Source organism: Poecilia mexicana, unplaced genomic scaffold (assembly GCF_051168715.1).
Source record: "Poecilia mexicana isolate PSO_F unplaced genomic scaffold, ASM5116871v1 scaffold_9, whole genome shotgun sequence".
Taxonomy (NCBI): domain Eukaryota; kingdom Metazoa; phylum Chordata; class Actinopteri; order Cyprinodontiformes; family Poeciliidae; genus Poecilia; species Poecilia mexicana.
Window position 1 is genome coordinate 31677037 of NW_028263378.1, and position 21337 is coordinate 31698373.

The 21337-nt window shown below is 38.8% G+C and overlaps 2 protein-coding genes across 2 annotated transcripts; both read left to right on the forward strand.

Annotated features, from left to right (window-relative positions):
• Positions 1 to 60: 60 nt before the first annotated feature.
• On the forward strand, positions 61 to 5071 carry LOC106905946 (P2Y purinoceptor 4-like). Its single transcript, XM_014970999.2, has 2 exons — positions 61 to 140; positions 3728 to 5071. The coding sequence occupies exons 1-2, from the start codon at positions 83 to 85 to the stop codon at positions 4771 to 4773; spliced, it is 1104 nt and encodes a 367-aa protein (XP_014826485.2). The 5' UTR covers positions 61 to 82; the 3' UTR covers positions 4774 to 5071.
• Positions 5072 to 5772: 701 nt separating this feature from the next.
• On the forward strand, positions 5773 to 20622 carry arrdc1a (arrestin domain containing 1a). Its single transcript, XM_014971011.2, has 8 exons — positions 5773 to 5992; positions 9104 to 9214; positions 9430 to 9480; positions 13162 to 13316; positions 13990 to 14172; positions 16203 to 16379; positions 16480 to 17020; positions 19809 to 20622. Exons 1-8 carry the CDS (start codon positions 5875 to 5877, stop codon positions 19844 to 19846), a joined length of 1374 nt encoding a protein of 457 aa, XP_014826497.2. The 5' UTR covers positions 5773 to 5874; the 3' UTR covers positions 19847 to 20622.
• The last annotated feature ends 715 nt before the right edge of the window (positions 20623 to 21337 follow it).

Consider the following 21337-nt stretch of genomic DNA (forward strand, 5'->3'; position numbering starts at 1 on the left):
GCAAACCACTAGCAATTTAAGTTCTACATTGTCTAGCACTTACCCACAATGTGAAAAAAACACACTCATTTGGCAACTTCCCATGCAGCTACTGACAAGTGTGACAGATGAGATGATATTCACCCTGACAACAGGTTCTGGTAAGTTCTCTCTAAACTATTATATATAAAGAACCAGCTGCAGTTGGAAGCTAAACAATGTTTGTTCAGGTGTTTAAAGGTGTTTTAGCTTAAAAGATGTTTAGTGAACTGAATTAAATCGGGATGGAGTGAAATATATGTGGGGACTTTTAGTGTTATCTGTGGTGAGTCTCCCAGAATACTGACATTAGATCTGATAGGTAACTGAGTTTTATTTGATACTGTGAAATGGATGTTATTTTGTAATAAGTTGGATGCTACATATCATTTATATATGCAAAATAAATAAAAAAATGAGTCAAAGTGAAAACCTCATTAAATGCAAGATAACTTTAGCCACTGCTGTTGTAGAATTATTTCCTCTCAGCCAAAGTGCTGCAGCATTTATAGAATATCCAGCTGTGTACAGATGAGACCTTTACATTATCAGGTACATCTACCCCTGCCAGCATGCCTAGGTGGGCCCCATGTGGGGAAAAGGAGGGCAGGCCATATGGGTCCCATATGGGTTTGTCCGCGGGTTCCACGATGGCCCCACATGGGTTTGCCCATGTAGGGCCACAACCCACATGGGCACTACATGGGCCCTATATGGTGGTGGCCCACATGGGTTTGTCCATTTAGGACCCATGTAGGGCCCATGTGGGCTGTGGCCCTACATGGGCAAACCCATGTGGGGCCATCGTGGAACCCGCGGACAAACCCATATGGGACCCATATATCAGCCCTCCTTTCCTCCACATGGGGCCCACCTAGGCATGCTGGGACCAGGTTTTAAAAAATCCATATAGGACTGTGGATGCATTCATGTGTATTGTAGCAACACCTTAGTAATACTCATGCGCTAAATATTAGCTTAATCACACCAAGATGTAATGAGAATAGGCAGATTCTGTATTTACATGATGGGAAATAGTACCAATGATATTTTGGTTCAAATTTAAATTAACTTTGTTCTGGTCAACTTTTTGTACTGTAACTGTAAATCCTTCATTTACAGACATTTTCTTCTCACTGAAGTTAAATCAGAGCAAACATCTATTATTTTAGATCAGTTACAATTACAAAAATATTTCTATTTGCCAAACACCAGAAAACCTACTGAGAACATTTTTTAGACATTTATTTTCTATCCATCCATCCATTTTCTTACACCTTTGTCCCTTAGTGGGGTCGGGAGGGTTGCTGGTGCCTATCTCCAGCTATCGTTTCGGGCGAGTGGCGGGGTCACCCTGTACAGGTCGCCAGTCTGTTGCAGCATTCATTTTCTAGCTTTCTTCAAATTCATAAGTTGACATCCATATAGTCAGTATCTAATCTGTGTAACTGTGGATGTATTCTGAGGCCAGACCTGGAACACCCTGCTTTCTGTTTTGACATGTTTAAAAATTCAACAAATATCAGGAGGAGAATTGTGTAGCTACACAAGCCTGGTTCATCCTGGGATCAATTTCCAAACGCTCGAGAATGTGAGAATGTCGCATTCATCTGCCCAAACTGCTATGCACAAGTATGGACAATTTATCATGCAATAACTGTGAGAATTTTAGAAAACTCAGTCATGCAGTTTTATATAATTTTCCTCAAGAAGATAAATGACCACCAATAAAATCCTTTGTCTTATGTGTTTAACCGGTTGTATGTAAAACATTTCAATATTTATAGAACTGGCTAATATTAATAAAAGTCTTTCTTGTTGTTTGAAAACCTGGATTTACTGAAGTGAACCACTTGAGTAGCCACACGATTTCACCACAGTGAAATGTCAGAACTTTGCTTTGAGGAAGTGTGATGGGATCAGCTGGGTGTGAGGTGTAAACGCATTGCTTCTCAGTTCTGTATGAACAGTAAGATCAGGAAAAAAATGTGCTTAATTCAAGGATTTTTTTTTCGACTCGCTTCAATAAATAAAACAAAAGAAAGAATGAAAAATGTACAACATAGCAACCTACTCACCAGTTCTGCTTTAGTTCAGATGACCAGAGTACTTGATGGGGGATCATGAAAAATTTAAGTTTTCTAATTAACTACATATTTAAAAGAAAAATCTATCAAGCATGTTAAATGATATAAGCAATAAAAAGGAACATATTTGCATGAGGAAAAGATAAATTTTCTGTGCTGCCATAGATTGGATTCAAGAATTCAAGGATTTTTAGATACTCTTTTTGATTAGGATTTTAAAATAATGGCATAATAATGGAAGTTCACCTTCCCAGAGTTCAATACATTTTAAAGCATTTACTCTGGAGTGGGAGGATACTTTAAATGTTAAGAATAAAGGAAAGAAAACTACCTAAAACAGTAAATAAAACATAAATAAAACCTCACACAACCAAAACCATAAATAAAAGGGATTATGCTCAATAATCATCAGGATGAAAATTATTGAGCTCCTGTCGATTAATTGATTTATTGCTTATTGCAATAGCCTTACACACACATACAATTTTATTGATAAATAGTAAAGTATCGTGGTTTTAAATGTGGTCTCAGTTCTCCTATTTTATAAGGATCTTCTGATATTTGAGTACTGTCACATATATTTATTTCTTTAATTCCAAAAATATCAAACTAGAAAGAGAACTAAGAAACTGCTGTCCAGAGGTTAAGTACATGGGTTTGAACAAGAAGAAGGCATAGAGATTGTATGAGTGTATGAACTGATGAGGAAGCTTATTGGTCCACAGTCATAAACAGAAAACAATCTATCATGCAAAAAAGGTGTTAAAACTGTTTTTAAACAACCAATAAAAATTCACAATTGCACATCTGAAATGAGCTTTTGACGTGAATTCCCTTTTTAGTGTATTTGTGTTAGAATAGAATAGAATAGAATAGAATTTATTGAGCCGCAACGGGAAGAAAGTCCAAATATGGTCATTTCCTGCTGATAGATTATCACCAGCAGGGTTTCCAACTGCAAATAGAAAAAGCAGAACCAAGAGACAAAAAACATCAGGAGACAAACCTGCATTTAAACTTAAATTTCCTGTGCATCAACTGATCAAAAGTTTCAAACTGTTGACTTTAAAAGTTGAAATCTGTACATAAATGTGGCTTTCATGTCATATTCTGGTTCTTCTGGAGCCAGGCACAAATGTCTTTCTGTTTGAACAGAGCAGGATTGTTGAGCTGCACAAGCAAAGCCTCTCACAATGCTCCATCACAGCAGTGAGGCAGTCATTTAGAAATTCTGTAAAAATCCTCAAATGCATTGGAACAAAAATGGATGCACATTTTGTTGGTTTAAATTTCACTAGATGGGACAATATGTCTCCACCAGCCTACTGTAAGGCATGCAAAATTGGTATTTACATTTTGCATGCCTCAGAGAATATTAAGATAATCAACAAGAACTAACTGCTGCCACTTTTTGATACTTTCATTTCTATTTTTAAAGTATAAAAAGGAAATGGTCTTCAGCTTTTGCAACCAGCCTGTTTGAGTTTAAAAGCAGGTTTCAATGTTCTGTCTCTTCTGCATATTTTCTTTCTGCCGTAGTTGCGTTCTTATGATCCAGATATTAAGATTTTAATCAGGAGAGTATATTTTACTAAAGCACTACCCTGCCTTTTTGCTCACAGGTTTTGCAACGACAACCATGGTGGAAGTGAGCACTGTTGGGGATTTCACAACACCACTAACCACCAACAGCTCCCCATCTCATTGCCAGGGGGAGAACCAGCATTTTGCTCTCACCTTCTTCCTGTGTCTGGTCTTCTTCATCGGATTCCTCCTAAATATGTTCAGCTTGTGGGTGTTCTGTTGTCGTTTTCCATGCTGGACGTCTGGAACCACCCTGCAGTTCCACCTGGCCCTGAGTGATGCCATCGCCACCCCGGTAACCCCCATGATGGCTGTGTACTTCGCCATGGGTAATGACTGGCCCTTCGGCCGGTTCCTCTGCCAGGTCAAGATCGCCCTGCTGAGCTCACATTTTTACGGCAGCACCATATTTCTTACTCTCATCAGCATCCATCGCTACATTACTGTGGTGCACTTCAACAAAAGCTGCCGCTTCAAACGGAAGGCTTTTGTTCAGAAAGTCTGTGCATGTGTTTGGTGTTTGTTGGCGATCCAGGCTCTGGTCTATGCAATCCTGCTCCCTCCCAGCAAAGAGAAAGGGAGCAGTCAATGTCTCTCCATCCATCAGAGAAATCTGACCGATTTCTACTTCATCATTAACTTCTTCCTGTTCATCTTTGGATTCCTGATTCCTTTCTCTGTGTCTGCTGTCTGCTATGGCCGCTTGGCAAACACATTGACTAACCTTAACAGCAGCACAGCCAAAGGTCTGAAAGTCAAGCTGAAATCTCAGAGGATGATAGGTGTGTGTCTGCTTATATTCGGCGTGTGCTTCCTGCCTTTGAATATTGTACGAACTCTGGGAGTCGTGCTGAAGAAATTCTTTCCAGAAAAATGCGATGTTCTCCAGCAGATTGAGACGGCCTACTACACCACCTGGATCTTAGCTGGTGTGAACAGTTGTCTGGACCCGGTGCTGTACTGTTTTGGTTCTCAGAATTTTCGAGATGCATTTCAGTCTTTCCAGGCTGGGAAGCTGGATGTTCCAAACAGACCGAACAGAAGTGAATCAGAAATGACTGCAAATCAGAGAGAGATGGATTAACTGAAAGCCAAAGCATAGCTTGAACCATCTGATCATCTTTACAACTTGAATTATTGTAAAGATGGTATTGACCTCATGGAGACTGAAGTGATCTGGAAAGTTACCAAGTTGTATTTCTTTCATGAGTTATTTGTATTATTCCAGTATTAACAAAAACTCCTGGATTGTAGTTATGTTTATTTTTGATTAATAATTTTCCACTTGTTGGAAATTGAAAAATAATCAAGATTCAAACATTTTAAATTTGTTTAACATATGCTAATGTGTGTGTAGTATAATAAATTGTAAAATTTGTTTAAAAGAAGCCTTGCCTATAATGTTCTGTCCTGGGGGTGACTTATGGGTTCCTTCACAGGGTTCTTTTTGAGCCAGGTGGTGGCGCTAGTGAGTCAACACCATCACCAGCCACTTTCCTTCCCTAGAGATGAAGGAAGCAGAAAAATGGAAGCAGTACAGTTTTTGCGCGATCATGTGAATGATCGAGGTTCTCAGATGGAAAGAGAACCTCCACGTGTTGAACCAGAGACACGGGGAGCCTGGATTTGAGGATCCCTGCAGTACAGTTTTATCAATTACAGACAGTGAAGCTACAATAGATCAAATAGGTAATAATCCTTGTGTGGTCATATTGAGAAATGCAACATCAGCTCAGGTTTTTCATTTGTTCAGTTTTTAAAGTTCAGTTTTTTTGTTTTTTTTTTGCTGCTTATTCTGCCAAATATTTCCACATATTTGTGTTTTAAACTATTATTCTTCATTAAGATGCTATAATTGCTTAAATTAGTCATTTAAGAATCACAAAGAACGTGGCATATTTCTAAACTTATCCTAATAGTTGTATTTCCTAAATTGGGATTTCAATGTTAAAGTAAAAATTCTTGAAATATTTGTTGACTTGCGGGACGATGACTTGATCAAACCTTGCAAAAAGAAAAGGGGGTAATTATAAGGGTATGACGTCAAGTCCTGGAGATAAAAGTTGCCCAAGATTACCTTGGAGCTGCTGGTGACGTCAACAAGGGGCGGAGTTAGAGAGCCAGGTACTGAGTCCTGCAGTTTTTGTGCGCTTCTCAGGTGATTGTTGGTTTCGGTGAGGATAACATGGGAAAGCTGGAGGCCTTCGAGGTCGAGTTTAACGAGAACAAAGTTGTGTACACTCCGGGAGAGTCCATTTCTGGGAAGGTGACAGTCAAACTGAACCAGCCGATCCAATGCAAAGGTAGGTACCTCCTCTGAACTGTCTCCGTCTCCCCCCTGGTGGGAAATGTTCCTGTCGCTGAACAAGGAAGTGGGGAAATGAGTCAGGCTCAAGCAGAGTCACGCAGCTCCGTTTTACTTCGAGACCTGCTGGATTTAGGAAAGCTCCTTGTAGTCTGTGGGACGTTTTGGACCACCTGTATGACCGGGTGGAGCTGGGCGGGTTTGGGGAGGGTTGAGGGGGTAAGTGGGTGGTGAAGAGGAGGTTGGAGTGTTTTTAGAAGTCAAAAGATTGAAGCATAACTGTTGTTTAAAGTCGACGTTGCATCTTTTACATTTGTAATTAACTGCTGATTATATGTTTTATACAGGTTATTTATTTATGCAGTCAGTTTAAGCTGCGTCATTTATCATATGAGGTACTGGAAACAAAGGCCTCAAACAACGAGGGAAAACATGAGCAGGCTTGACTGGCAGCGTTTCAGTGAACTAGTTAAGCTTTGTAGTTTTCTTGACTGAGTATTAAATACCAAATGGAAAAAATAAATTGTGTAACTTTTGGTTGACTGCACTGGGAATTCATCTTATAAAAACAACACAGGAATGCTTTCCCATTTCCCAGGACCTTCTTGGGAAAGCATAACCTGTCAACCTGCTTTAACAGGTTACTTGTTACAATATCAGCTGACCTGACTCACTGTTTCAGAACTTCCTTTTCTGTTTGCATGTTGTTGCATTTTAAGAACACTAAATCATTGTCATCCATTGTCTTGCATAATAATAGAACATAAACTGAAACTAGTAGAAGTCAAGCTGGAAAAATGGACTGTGGAACTGGAAATGAGAGCCCAACCCATCCAGTTTGTGCTAGAGCGACGCCTAGATGAGATGATGAGAATTCACTCTCCTCAGTGATGGAAATGAAAACTAACCCATTAGGAACTCTTGTGTCATCAGGAGAAGGGAAAGGGAAAATGGTCACACAGATACTTTTAAATCTTTGGTTTTTCTACAGACACACAGACCTCTTTACTGAGACGGGACCAAAATGTTCAGACACAGAGTCATGTTTCTGGGCTGATTCTCACAGGTTGAAGCTGACTGAAACTCTGCTACCTTCCCACTGAGAGCTGATTCCCATGTTGGGAGTGGCTCTGTGTTTGTGGTCCTTCAAGTTAGTTGACATTCCTGTTCAGGCAGACCAGGTCGTTCTGCCTGTCCTCTAACCTGCTGCAGGCTCAATCATTTGGACATTCTCATTCAGGGTTTGAGGCCAATGGTTTTAGTCTTAGGAGTTCAATTTTCATTCAGTGGATTTTCTCAGATCATTAAAGAATTGTTTATCCGTCACTCTCAAAATGCTTTTATATAAGTCAGTGGATCTATCAGGTCATCGATGTCATCAGGACAGTTAAGAGTTTACAGAATTTTTCCAAAGCTTTTTTTTTTCACATATCATGACTAATTGTAGAAATATGAGCATAATTTTCTAAACTTTTTGGAAGTTATTTCTGCCTTTGTGGCAGTAGATTATCCTGCCACCTCTGAAGCATTCTGCTGCACACTGACACCACACCAAAACCTGGCATGATTCTATTGGACCATGTCAGGATGCTACAGAAGATCATGCAACTATTAGATGACTTGTATGAAGTTGATATGCTAGTATATGAGTACAGTCATTGACTCATTTAGTCATTTTCTCTACAGATGTACTAATTAGGCTGATCAGGCTCATACCCATGTCCAGTTATGTCAAATTCAGATTATTTTTTGGGGGGGGCTCTAGTGACCTTTATTGAACTGTATTGGGTGGAGAGAGAAGGGGGTAAAGGCATCAAACCCAGAGCTCTGCCAGGACTGCAGCCTGTGCTCACGGTGCACCTGCCAGCTGAGCCACTCGGAGCCGCTGGGTTTTCTTTTATAACTACAGAACATACAACTAGATAAATGGATAAATGTAGAAATCATTGACCATAAAAGGAAAAAAAATACAATAGTTTCTGAAACTGTAAGTCATTTTGAATCTTTTACAAGATCATTAGTATTCATGCATCTAACCACATACCTGACCTCTCTTGCATTTTCACTAAAATAAAAAAACTAGAGTAAGTAACATGCTGTGGCACCTTTACTCACTACAAAGAGAAGTTTCTGTTCTAATAGATTTGATTAATATTAAAACAAGCATTTCTTATTTTTTAGTAAGGAAAAAGCTTCCTGATTTATTGGTGCATCACTAATTTATCTCCACAGTTGTTTGTACTAAGGAGAGTGAGTCTATGGAGTCAGTTACAGAAGGAATGATAAGAACTGTGGTTTCAGTATGAAACATGTAATGTGTAACTTTATCGACCGATGTGAAAACATTAATCAGCAGTTCTATTAGCACTGGTGATTGCTGCAGAAAAGTTCCAGGCTCAAATACTGGCCTGATGGAGTTTACATATTCTCCTCATATGTGTGGATTCTATCCAGGTGTTCCAGCAAATATTTTAACAGTATTTTCAAGGCAAGTGTGATCAATAGTTGTGCCACATTATGACATTTCTCCCTGTCTGTATTCATCACTGGCGCTTCAGTCTGATGCATGTCTGCCTGACAAACTGAGGATCCATATTTAAATATTTATTGTTATTCTTAGCACAGTTGTTGCTGTTGCTACCTTTACAGAAGTGGTTATATAGCATGAAGTTTGTGTATTTCTTGCTGTAAACATCTTGTCTCCTGTTAGCTCCGTATGGTGGAGTGTGCAGAATAAGTTAACATCAAACACTTCATTTCATACAGTAAAAATGATAGCAAATGATACTTTGTAAATAATCATCCTTCAGTTGCATAGTTTTGCTTTATCGTACAACATCTAAATGAGTAAATATGGGCTTTAAGGCCCAGTAGAGCAGCAAAGTGGAACACAGTTCTTTCTGTTTTTTATTTATTTTTTGTAGATTCACAGATGTTTATGCACATGGTTTTCATTTCAACAGTAGAGATTCCAGAGTAGATTTTTATTTTTTATTTTATTTTTTTGGTAACTTAACATAATTGCTGAAAGTTGCTTAAGCTATTATTGCTCCGACCCTGGTTCATTTTTAAATCCATGTCCTGTGTGTTTTTTTTATTTCATCCACAGTCATCAAAGTGAGCTGCAATGGTTTCTGTGGCATCACCAGTAAGATAAATGACACCGCCTGGACAACAGAGGAGCAGTACTTTAACAACACCATCTCCGTTGCCGACAAAGGTACAGTCCAACACTGATGGGATTGTTTTCTTTAGCAAGTGGGCTTGTCGGGATTATTTTTGACATGTTTATTAAGTAAATATTGATGTGACTTCTTTGTCATCATAAGGTGTGTGTAGCTGAAGTGTAAAGACTGCACAAATGAAAGCTGCATCTGTCCACTGCAGCCCTGGGTGGAAAATAGGAAGCTGATTGTTTCTGTGCTCTCTTTGCAGGAACCCTGAAGCAGGGCGACCACCAGTTTCCCTTCAAGTTTCTCATTCCAGGTAGGACAGATGAGTGACATGATGAATACATGCTGCTTTGCATTCTTTCCCATGATAGTGGGTTTTTCCCTTGCAATTCCAGTCAGGCTGCAATGTTTTGCACGTGGATTTATACTGTCATCGCAGCCTGGACTGGCAACAGTTACCTGGGACTCAGGACACTGATTTTTTTTCTTTTTACTACTAGGGAGTGAGAGAAAATCTTCCCAGATTTTCATTTTGGAGCACTGAGCAATCAACAACCAAGACTTGTTTTAGGAATTCTTCTAAAAAGTGTCCCTTGATACAATGGTGCCAAATCAGCTGTTAATGCACTAACAGAGCATATCAACACACACATTGAGCCAGGGTCCTCAGGCTGTCTGGCTGTTATGGCAACTTGAGAATTCGGCACACCTTTCCTAGCTTTTTTTCTTCTTGGTATGACAATGTTTTGTGGATTAATGGATTCTTATGGCGTTCAAGCATAAGAACGCCATAAGAATAGATTTAACCTCGATAACAGGGACAGGACTCTGAATTAGGAGCCTTCTGGATATTTTTCCACCCAACCAATACCAATGCTGAGCAGCTGTTCTTCACTGGTAGAAGACCATCTTTGTCACTTTTAAAGTGGTTCTTTCTTGGCACCAACTCTTTGTTGGGCTATAGAAGAGAACCAGTTTTGAATAAAAAAACAATCACAATGTTATGAGTAGCATGTTCAAAACCTATTCATCTGCTTTTAATTTCTCAAGATGGGCTAATTATACTCCCACATTAATATGAAGAGTCTTACATAAAGCTTGACTCATCATGGAACAAGTTACATGTTTGCTGTTTTGATGTCACTTGTAATGTTCTAAATGTCGGTTGGCCTGGTTCTAGTGCAAACTTTTGTCTTGAATAATGAAAGTGGTTATTGAAACAGCAAAACTGATACACTTCAGGTTGTGCATCAGCGAAGAGATTATCTCTAGTTGTTCATTGTTATTCATTACAGAACTATGCTGTCAGCAATCAGAGGGAAAACTCCCAGTCCCAGCTTTGTCACCACTGCCAGCTGGGCCTTTTTCTGAGTGACAATGAAGAAATGAGCCCAATGCATCTGCAGAGGACTTCATAAATACTGACTGATGGTTGAAAAGTGCTGTTAGCTTTGTGTTCAAAATCAGAGTAAAACCATATTTGGAAATTGGACTGATAATTTTAGGGATCACTTGACAAATAATGTGATTTCATAAAGAAGAAAAACACAGTGAACCTTTTCATAAATTCATAATCCAACAAAAGGAGGATAAAACATTTTCCAAGGAGGGCCAGGTGATTCTTTTCCATGTTAAATTGGGGACTCTGGAGTTTTGTTTTGAAATCACTTGCAGTAGAAATGTATTGAAAACACTCCTTAGTAGTAAATGTTCATCAGTAAAACATCTTCAGAGGAATAAAGCCTATCCTACTCATTTTTATGCAGAATTTGGTCAAAATAAGTGTTTATGTTTTTATGTATGTATGGCAGCCAAGACTCACTGGGAAATATTTATCTTGCTATGAGAAGATTTGCTGGTTGCATGGGTAGGTGGTTAGCATGGCTAAAAAGGTCTCATGCAAATTCAGTCCACTTACAGATTAACATGATACAGTTAACAATGGGGATGTACACATAGATTTAATCTTATACTAAATACAACGTTCAAAATATACTTATTAGTTTTATGAATTTTATTAATGATGCAATAACCCAGCAAGACAAGGGCCAACTTTAACTGTTCCTTCCTAAAGCACCATAGATCTGAGAAAATAACAGCAGAAATTCATAACCGTCTGTCTGCTAAGTGGTCAAACATGTACAGGCGCAGAATTGGAATTGAATTAATTGGGCAGAAAAGTAAAGCCAGATTGTTGGATTTGGTTGTCTGGTATCCTGGACTGTCTTGATGTATGCCAGTATATTTTCTTTTTGTGAGATATGAATAATTTTTGCATTCCATTTTGAATTCCAAATGATGTGGTTGGCAAGTTACTGTTGTTTTTCACTCCACACCCATTTTCATACTGTTATTGTCTATAGTCACAGATCAGCGATGCCTGTAAACTGTCTACATATTAGCTAGAACAGGTTCAAACACAAAACATTCTTCCACTGAGAAAGTATATTAGCAGTGTTGATTACTTACCTGATTCCAAAGACTTTAATAAAGTGAAACTCGCTGACTCCTAAACTTTGCTTGAATCTAGTTTGGTGACACAGCTTGTTATGGTGTTGTACTGCAACCCACATAAACAGTAAAACCAGGTCATGGAAGGCTTGTGTGGGGTTCATTTGGACTGGTATGATCTCAAAACACTGAAACAGTCAGTAAGGTATTCCGTCAAGTGAAATCCTCCTTCTTATAGAAACGTTTGGCTGTCAGTACTTGGTACCAGTTTTCTAGTGCTAGAGTCGGGCATTAACTCTGGTCTGACAGAGTCCCTTCCTTAAAGAACATCAGGACCAGGCAAAGTTTCTCATCTGAGAAACTTCTCATCTGAGAAACTTCTCATCTGAGAAACTTTGCCATCAAAAGTCTCAGATAAGACTTTAGATGACTTTGATTATCAAAGGTCTGAAATCAAACTGAGGGGTTTTAACTAATATGAAAGGAGTGAAGTGAATTTTACTTTTGAGAAACAAACACCTATCACTTTGTTTTCAAGTTGTTGAACTTGATGTCCTCAGACTCCAACGGAGGACATAAAGTTCCTAAGGAACAGTTGTGCCTGTAATGACAAGCCTTCTCACCTTCAATCTGAGTCATCAGCAATGAGATGTCTCCAGGAAATTGTTACAGACAAATCTTGAATTATCAAATAATGTTTTGTTGAACTCAGAATGACCAAATGGAACATTTATCTCCGATGACATGTTAGTCCTGGTCAGAGGTATGCAGGCTCAAGATGTGTGTTTATGTGGGTTCTGGCGCAATAAGCAGTTTCTCCCTTTAAACTGTATCGCTCCATGGTGGCACATGTCATTTTCTGACATGAGGCTGAACGGAGAATATGAAGATATTTCTGGATAAACAGCTGAATGTAGATAATTATCTGTTGACGTGGAGTTTGTAGTCATTTACTTCCTGCCATGCTTTGACTTCATAGTCTCTGATGCAACACAGCGCTAACTATATCTTTGTATTTTAGACTTGGATGAACCACTTTCCTGTTTGAGATTGTTGTTCTTTCTAGGTAACGCTGCCACTGCATTGCAAGATGTAAAAATAATAAACCAACCCAACCAGTCTTTTACACTGTTACACAACAATATGTGTGTGTTTGTACCTGTTTATCTATTTAAGATCCTTTTTGGTATAATCATTAACCTTCTGAAGACCAATAAGCCTGGCCCTAATGTGGCAGTCTGCCAATGTTAGGGCTACGGGTAAATACATAGTTATTAAAATAAATCCTAATATAACTGGATAGACAAATGTGTGTCTGCTCTATCACTTTGTTTTCAGGTTGTTTATATGATCTGATAATATTTCAGGATTTGGAAGTTAAAAAAACCCAGCTTTTTCTATTATACTTAATTGAGATTCCATTTGATCATTTATTTTGAAGTTAAAACCATGTGTCACAATGAACTGTGTTTTTAGAGTATAATTAATCAGATTTTGAGATTTTGAGGAGAACATGATGGTTCTGTTCTGCTTGTCTCCACAGCCTCTTCCCCAACCTCTTTTGAAGGCAGTTATGGCAAAATCATTTACAGAGTGAGGGCTTTTATCGAAACCCCTCGATTTGCCAAGGACTACAGCACAGAGAAGCCTTTCTACCTGCTGAGCCTTCTGAACCTGAATGAACTGCCTGATATATGGGTGAGCTGTTCTGGATTTTTCTACAGATTAGACCTGGTACATCAGCTTGGTGGTGAATGTGGGTGTTTGATTAAAAATCCAGGTGGTAAAATGGAACAGGTTCAGATATTCTTTTGGATGGAAGAAAATAAACTGGATAAGCATAAATTTATAACGGGGATAGGCAAGCTAAGCTGTTTGGAGGTCGTTGTGTAGAGAAGGGATGTTTAATTTATTGAACAAGGGATCTTTACACTCCAGAGTGCCGGGTTGGAGTATAAGTGATGTGACGAGTTTATCTCCCAAACACTTTTAGGCCTGGATTTAACATTCATCTTGATTTAGTCAAACTGGAACAATGCTAAATACTGCTATAAACACACAGGAGACACATTGAAGAGGAGATTTTCACTGACTCTAGCAGCACATTAATGCTGCTCTCTGAAGTAGTTCAGAGAAACATATTCGGACACATTTTTTCATTTCATCAATCAAGAGAGGTTTTAGTCAAAGTCATAAGTAGATTACAAAATACGGAAATAATTGAGAGAGAAAAGACACAATGTGAATGTTTAATTGTGGGTAGGTGTTTTTCCTGTTTCAGACGTTAAGAGAAAAGAAAAGACCAATGAAAGCTTCAATGGATTTTATTTACAAACTCCTGATCATTTTGTCTTTATGTTATTCTTTACAGGGACCATCCACTTCTGAAGTAACTCAACAGTTCACCTACATGCTTCTAAAAACGGGGACAATTGTTCTGAAGGCCGAAACAGACATGAAGGGTTACACACCAGGCCAGATCATCAAGGTGTCAGCCTACATCCATAACCAGTCCTCAAAGTCCACAGGCCACATAGCTGCCAGCCTCATGCAGGTAAAAGCTTTTCAATGCACCAAAAATATGTCTTAAAGCACTTTTCATGTCACCTATTGCTATGTAGTTAATAAGGCTGTCCCGATGTGAGGTGCATTGGGATTGATTTGAGAATACAGCAGGAGGGGGTGACACACAGACTGATTTGCTTTAAAAAAGTAAAAATCTGTTACAAAGAAGCAGGAGCGGTGTGAGGTGTGTCTCTGTGCTACTGTCTCTACCTCCCCTGCTCAGCCCCTGAACAGAAAAAAAATCTGGAAGAAACAAAATAGTGACTCTGACTCCCAAGCAGGAATTCCTTCACTCCAGAAACCAACTTCACTGATGCTTTGCTTGGACTAGTGGAGTTTAGGCATTTCTCCACCATGGTTCCTGGATTATTGTCAGGAGGTTTATTTATTTATTTATTTAAAAGCGATAATATCTGAGGGGACAAAACTTTATTTAAAATGGGCTCATTTCCAGGTTCTATAGTCCATATTTCTATAGATATATGGACTGTAGATATTGTCCATCTTTTTATGGACTATATAGATATATGTATGGATCATTCAAGGAACTTCTGAGAAGTTCCTTGAATGATCATGTCTTCCCAAGGCACTTAAAAGCTCAATGGATATAATAGCATTTCTATAAATTTGATGGTTGAATAACAGACTGAAAGCATAACATATCTTTGTTGTTGAGGTGGCACCAAAAGGAATTTTTGAATTGAAAATTTGTATTTTACTTATATATTCTCTTTGAGCTCAATTAATTTCAATTGTTGAATTATAGACCCTGCAATTAACTGTTACAATTGGTGGAGCCTCACCACTAAAGGAAAGATAATGCCCTTCATTCAAATTAATATTGTAGGGTTTTAAATAATCTATTATCAAAAGGGACAAATAAAACGACTACAATCTCTGCACATTATTACAGTTCCTGCTACAATGTTTCCTAGCTTGTCATGACTGCTGGCTTACTAAAACCCCATGATGGGGAGGATTTTGAAGTAGCCATCTGTGTTACTTTTCTCAGTTATCACCATGTTTTTTTTAATGAATTAATTTTCATGTTTTAAGGATCATCTGACCATCTGGGAATTAAATCTCAATGCTCTATGAGTGCTCTCAAGTGGTCAGATACTATTAAGATGTAGGTACTGTCAGGTCAGAATCCTGACAGCACCAACATCCCTATGTTAGTAAAGTGTTTCCATGGTTGCATGTGATTAAGTAATTTTATTGATGATCAATGCTTTGAAATTTGAGTTGAAGTCTCATTGATTTTACATCAGTGGTGTTCAGGTGCTCATGCAATACAAGGGCAATGTAGCAGTTATTTTCCTATATAATTTTGTCTTCCAAGGCCACTTAATTGAAATGTAAAAACGCAATAGTGTAAGCAAACATTTCATAAAGAAGTCACTGCTGAAGTTATGGTTTATGTTCTGATTCTGAAGTGATTTACATTTCAGTTTTCCAGTGTAAATGTTGCTGTGTAACTTTAATCCCGACCACAGCAGTCTGTTCAATCTTAGAAACTCACAGAAGTCCACTTCAGTCAATCCTTTCAAAGTTTGTTACGGTTACACCCTCCCTGGGACTTTGTAGAGACTCCATAAAACTTGTAAAATATGCTCATTGTTTGCTTAGAGATATTGCTCAAAATCACAGGTTTCATTATCTCCCACACACTCCTCTGCTGAGAAACCATTGGTCAACGTTGCTGCTGTGGGAAGAGTTCCTTGATCAGCACCTCACCCTGTTTCGGACCCACAGTTGAAATGTTCATAGAAAAACAACCAAAGCTAAAGAATGCTCTGAGAGAAAAAAGATAGGGGTCTTAAAGTCAAAATGGCTGATGACTAGGTAAAGATTCTATATCAACTGCTCTTCCCCATTTTAAATATTTCATAATTCACAACACCCAGCTTTGCCTTTGTGGTATTTTGTTCTTTGTTCTTTTTCTTTGAAAACCTGCTTTTTAACACCATGTCACAGTCAGCTTTGCTTTAGTAATTTCCGTATCATTACTGTTTTCAGAGGGTGACCTATGAGACGAAGAAGCCCACCCATGATCTGAAGTCCATAGTTGAGGCGGAAGGTGGTGAGGTAAAGGGTGGTAGAGAGGTGAAGTGGGAGGAGCAGATCATCGTTCCTGCCCTCCCTCAGTCCTCACTGAATGGCTGTGAACTTATAAAGATTGAGTATTATGTCAAGGTAATAATATAAGACACTCCATGTCCTTTAAAGTTTATTATGATGTTATCAGAGAATGTTTGACTTAGTGAATCTGTTTATTCTATGTTCCTTGCCTCAGGTCAGCCTGAAGTCTCCCGATGTTTCGCTGACATTACCGATCCATATTGGAAATGTCTCACTTGACAAAAAACGCTGTCATTCCAAAAAAGAAGTTCCTCCTTCCAAGAAAGAGCTAGTAGCCCCTGAGTCGGAAGCAGAGCCCTCAGCATCTTCCTCCATGAACACAACACCAGCTCGACCTGGTCCTAGACCTGCTCCCCGTCCCACACCCCGCTCCAGGATGTCCTCCCACAGCTCCCCCAGCGCCCCTCCTGCTGAGTACCACCATGGAGCAGAAGGTGGGAACTTGTTGAAGGATGACTTCCCCAATAAGCGCCAGTCTCAGGCGGTATCACCCAATGCCTTCAGCTATGCTCCAGGCCTCTTCTTTCCCCAGAACCAACCACCTAATGCGTCCACCCCAGCTCCAAGTGGGCCTTCCCCACTTGGAGGGTCGACAGGGTCCACGGCCCCTTACCCCTCTGGTAATGGTGCCCACCCAGTGGCAGCACCACTCAGTTACCCTCTTCCAGACTATGGCACCCAAGCCTACCCACAAGGTGAGTTTTTATGTAGCTTTATGAGGGAATTCTACTGCCATAATAAATGAAGCTTACATTTTCAGTTTGAACGCAGGATTCCATCTCTTCGTTCTCAAAACTTGTAATGCTTGCACTCAAAACTTTTGCTATCTTTCAAATATTCTCTCAAATCTTTGTGTTCATGCTCATATTTTATCCTCTCTGCACAGATTATATATCCATGGCTCTGGTACCTAGTGGCAGCTGCTGGAACCTACCACTACTAAGTTGAGTCAGCTTCCAGCAGCTGCCACATCAAGTGCCATTAATCGCCACTGTGACGATTTGAACTTGCTGTCGCTCTTCTTTTGAAAGAATGTCATGACGCTGAAAGTCTAAGCACGGCGCAAAAAGCTGAAGTTGGTTCTCCCTACGTCCAGTGGGCGGCGCAGAAGGAACAGGTGCTACAATTGATTGTAGCAACTCAGGCACACCCAGTAGAAGGAAACAAACACACCCTAGAGGAGGCTCCCACCGCCTTGTATTGAACTTTTGCAACTACTTAGAAGTGAGGGACGAGAGTATTGAACAGAGCAACTGAAATTGTTTTCCAAAGTTGTTTTTGTCAGTTATTGTCAGTTTATTCATGGTTTCCACTTTTCGAGTCAAGCTAATTTGTTTGTGAACATTACACACCTGGTTGGGGCTCATAGACAACAGGATTTTCAAAAGTTGGAAATGGCTAGCTTAGAAACCGACCCATTCATCATCCCTCCTGATGCGTCCCTTCTCAATAACGGAATATTTGATATCTTTCTAATCATACTTATACTCATAAAGTATATGAACGTTAATCTTCTTACCTTGTAAAAAGTGTTCACTGCAAACCAGCAATTATACTGAGGGCTGACAGTCACTATGAATGATGGCTGATGTCAATCACCGCTGTATCTTTCCTTATTAAAAGTTATAAAATAAGACAAGTTTAATTTGAATCCTTGTCCGTTTGTACGGCTGGCTGCGCAGCACCCTATGACCATTTTTAAAATGAAATAAAGTAAATAAAAAAGCGATATTAGGTTACAGATATCCGTTTTGAGACAGATGTAGGAGTGCATTGGTTGTTTTAACCCCATGATGGCAGAGTGGGTGGAGTTCTGGAGAGTGTGACATCACCTGCAAAGGCTCAATAACACTTTATTTATAGCTTGGCTAGAACGGTTGCCAGGTGATGGAACTGCTTGTTCTGTGAGAGAGAGCAGAAAACTATTTGCAAGAGAGCAGAGAGGTTTGTGAGCGGAGATTTAATCCATCCAGAGAGAAGTTTTGTGAGCGAGGAGAAAATCTGACCAGATTTGAGAGAGCACAGAGAATAAATGAAAGAGAGCAGAGGTTTTGAGTGCAAGCATTGCAAGTTTTGAGAACAAATGGATAAATTCCTGCATTCAAACTGAAAATGTAAGCACAAGTATTATACTTTTAGAGAACAGAGAGGTAAAACTGCTTTCAAACTGAAAATGTGTGCTCTTGGCTTATATCAGTTAGTAAAATCCACACTTAACATCTGTCACTGCAATCCCAAGATTCACTGACTTTATTTGTGAGTTAGCACTTATTCATATACATTAGTAATTACTTTTGGTTAAGAGCTTTTGAAAAAGCTTTTTCATTTGTGTTCAATTTTTTCAAAGGACCAGAACATTTGAAAGCTTCTGGCATTTTCTCAGACAGAAACTAATATTTTAATTTGCAGCATTTAGTCATTTCTGTTTGCAGTTTCTTCTTCAGATGATGAGGTTTTCTGAGACAACAGAAGGACATGAATGTCTGAGAAGGCTTGATGGGTCCAGCTATGACCATGTGCTTATGGGTCAAACAAGCTGATTACCACTTGTTGCGTTTAAAGACATTGATTCCATCTTATTTATGTCAGAATATTATTCAGTCAAAAGAAATTCAATATAATTCTACATTACCAGTCCAGACAAAAAATGAATCCACTCATGGATCAAAGGGTCAGAGTTCAGAATTACCAGAATTATCAGAATTGGTTGGATTGAAAAACTTTTAAACAGTAAGAGAAACAATTCTATAAAGCTTCACAAATTCCCTCCTCTGTTAATAAAGTTCAGAACAAGAGATTTGCCCCTGCTGCTCTTTCTGATGGCATGTTTAGCTGGTGGTCGCCACCAGTCAGTGGAAAATAAGCACTGACATCAGATAACATCAGATCAACTTAAAAACAGTAGTTTGAATTTTGTCAAGTGGGGTTCTGCTTGCAGTGGCTAACAAAGACCGTTTGCTTCTTTAGTTCCATGAAGCAGAGCTATAGTGCTGATTTAGTGCTAGCTCTTAATCAGAGGGGAAGGTGGGATTTGTCTAATGCTAAAACTGCTGCTATCTCACAAATAACTGATCAATAATTTCTAAATCTATACGCCTCAATTTTCACACCTTAATTGAAAATATTGGCTCAGTCATAGAAAACTTGGAAGAAACTGTCCTGACTTGCTGTTTGAAGCGGTCAGTCATGTTAGGGTTTCTGTAGAAAAAGCCCTGATGAAGTTTAGTTAAAATTATTTTGTAATATACTTCAGCACTTGAACATGAAACAAATTATTAAATCATTAAAAAATGACATCTAGTTTTTAAAATAAAACCAATAAATTTGATTGAGGGACATATAATTAACTCTCTACTTAAGTTTTTTCCAGTTTTAAAAAATGGACACATTTCCTAAGTTATTTATTTAATGCAATTTGGCACTCTTCACTCTCCATAATACAATAACATTGTGCTTTTGTGTGATGGTGTCTGTGTTTTCCAGAAGCTCCTCCTTCCTACAGTGAGAGCTGCAACACATGAAGTTCATCAAAATACCATAACCAGTACAAAAACCACGTGGGAATTAAGCATGGACAATGTGGACATATTTCCAGGATTACACTGTTTTTGTCTGTTTACCCAGAATACAGAGAGCAGGCCAGCAGGAAGCCTGGAGCAAATTGGGTTCCTTTTGGACTTTATATACCTGGAGTTTCTGCAGTTTTGAAGCAATCTCAAACTCCAAACTCAAAGTCTGTTTAATGTCTTGCATTTGATTAATACAAATGGAAAATAATTTGATTTTTATATGTTTGAAATAGATTTTTAGTTGTGGGTTTGTTTATTTGCTTTTCCAGCATCAGTGATGCACCACTGATCCTGGAATTAAAGAATAAAAGAATTAAAGAATAAAATCAGCCAAATTTAAAAATCTAAACTGAATCAGCAAGATTAATTTTGAATGTTTTGACTGTAAGGATATAAGAGAAAATGCTGTAAGGATATAAGAGATCAATGCTAGTTTTTGCACCTTTGCTGTTTTCATGTCCAGTGTCGTTCTCATTGAAATCTTCACATCAATGATGTGTACTGATTTTGTTTTTACCTCTTATGTTTGCTGTCTTCCTATAGGTTAGAATAATGCAACATCACTGTGATTTGAGCTTTTATTTGCCCATTTATAATGTGTTTTATATTTAGTCATGTAGATTAGTGCAGATATATTGCCTTGCCTGTAAAATCAAGGAGGATTTTATGTTTATTTATTGTATTGAATGTCTTTCTGCTGCCGTTTTTAATAAATTGAATTAAACAAGTGGGATGTTTGTGTTTTCATCAGCTTCTAATTCCTTCAGCCTGCTGCTCCATTGTCCAGATTTGATCCTCAAGTGGCTACTACAGTAGCTCTGTGGTGCTACCACTTCACAACCATCAGCTGCTGATCCTCAGTAAGCTCTGCTCTGGTGGCACCATCATTCTATAGGTGGGACTGCCTCTTTGTTTAAACCATTTTGACTTGAAGCATTAAGACTACCTCAGGTGTAACAATGAAGACTGTATTCTAACTTTGGTCCATTACATTGTCTTTAAGTAGATTGCAGCTCATATTGGTGTAGATGTCAAATTCAAAAATACGTTATTGATCCCAAAAGGAAATTAAATGCTGTTAATTAATATTCTTCAGTTATTGTAGGTAGTGACTGTGTTGGCAGGGAAGATCTTTTGTAGCTGTCTGTATTACAGAACATTTGAAGAAGCCTCAGACTGAAGACACTCTGTTTTCCCAAAACAGTCCCATGAAGAGGATGGTCAGGATTGTCCAATCATTTTCTTTATTTTTATGAAGAATCCTTCTTTGTTTAATCATCTCCAGAGTCGTCCCCAGAACAGAACCAGTCTTCTTTATCAGGCTGTTGAGCCTTTTTAGGTCCCTGGTTCTGATGCTGCTGACCCAACAAATGACAGCAGAAGAGATGACGCTCTCAACAACAGACTTATAGATATTCTGCATCATTTTGCTGCAAACCTTGA

What these genes read in the sequence shown, in the direction of transcription:
- LOC106905946 (XM_014970999.2), top strand. Translation starts at nt 83, where the DNA reads ATGCAGCTACTGACAAGTGTGACAGATGAGATGATATTCACCCTGACA. An exon ending in CACCCTGACAACAGGTTCTG is followed by an intron (nt 141 to 3,727) that starts GTAAGTTCTCTC and finishes TTTTGCTCACAG; the next exon opens with GTTTTGCAACGACAACCATG.
- arrdc1a (XM_014971011.2), top strand. Translation starts at nt 5,875, where the DNA reads ATGGGAAAGCTGGAGGCCTTCGAGGTCGAGTTTAACGAGAACAAAGTT. An exon ending in CTTCAAGTTTCTCATTCCAG is followed by an intron (nt 9,481 to 13,161) that starts GTAGGACAGATG and finishes TTGTCTCCACAG; the next exon opens with CCTCTTCCCCAACCTCTTTT. An exon ending in AGATTGAGTATTATGTCAAG is followed by an intron (nt 16,380 to 16,479) that starts GTAATAATATAA and finishes TCCTTGCCTCAG; the next exon opens with GTCAGCCTGAAGTCTCCCGA.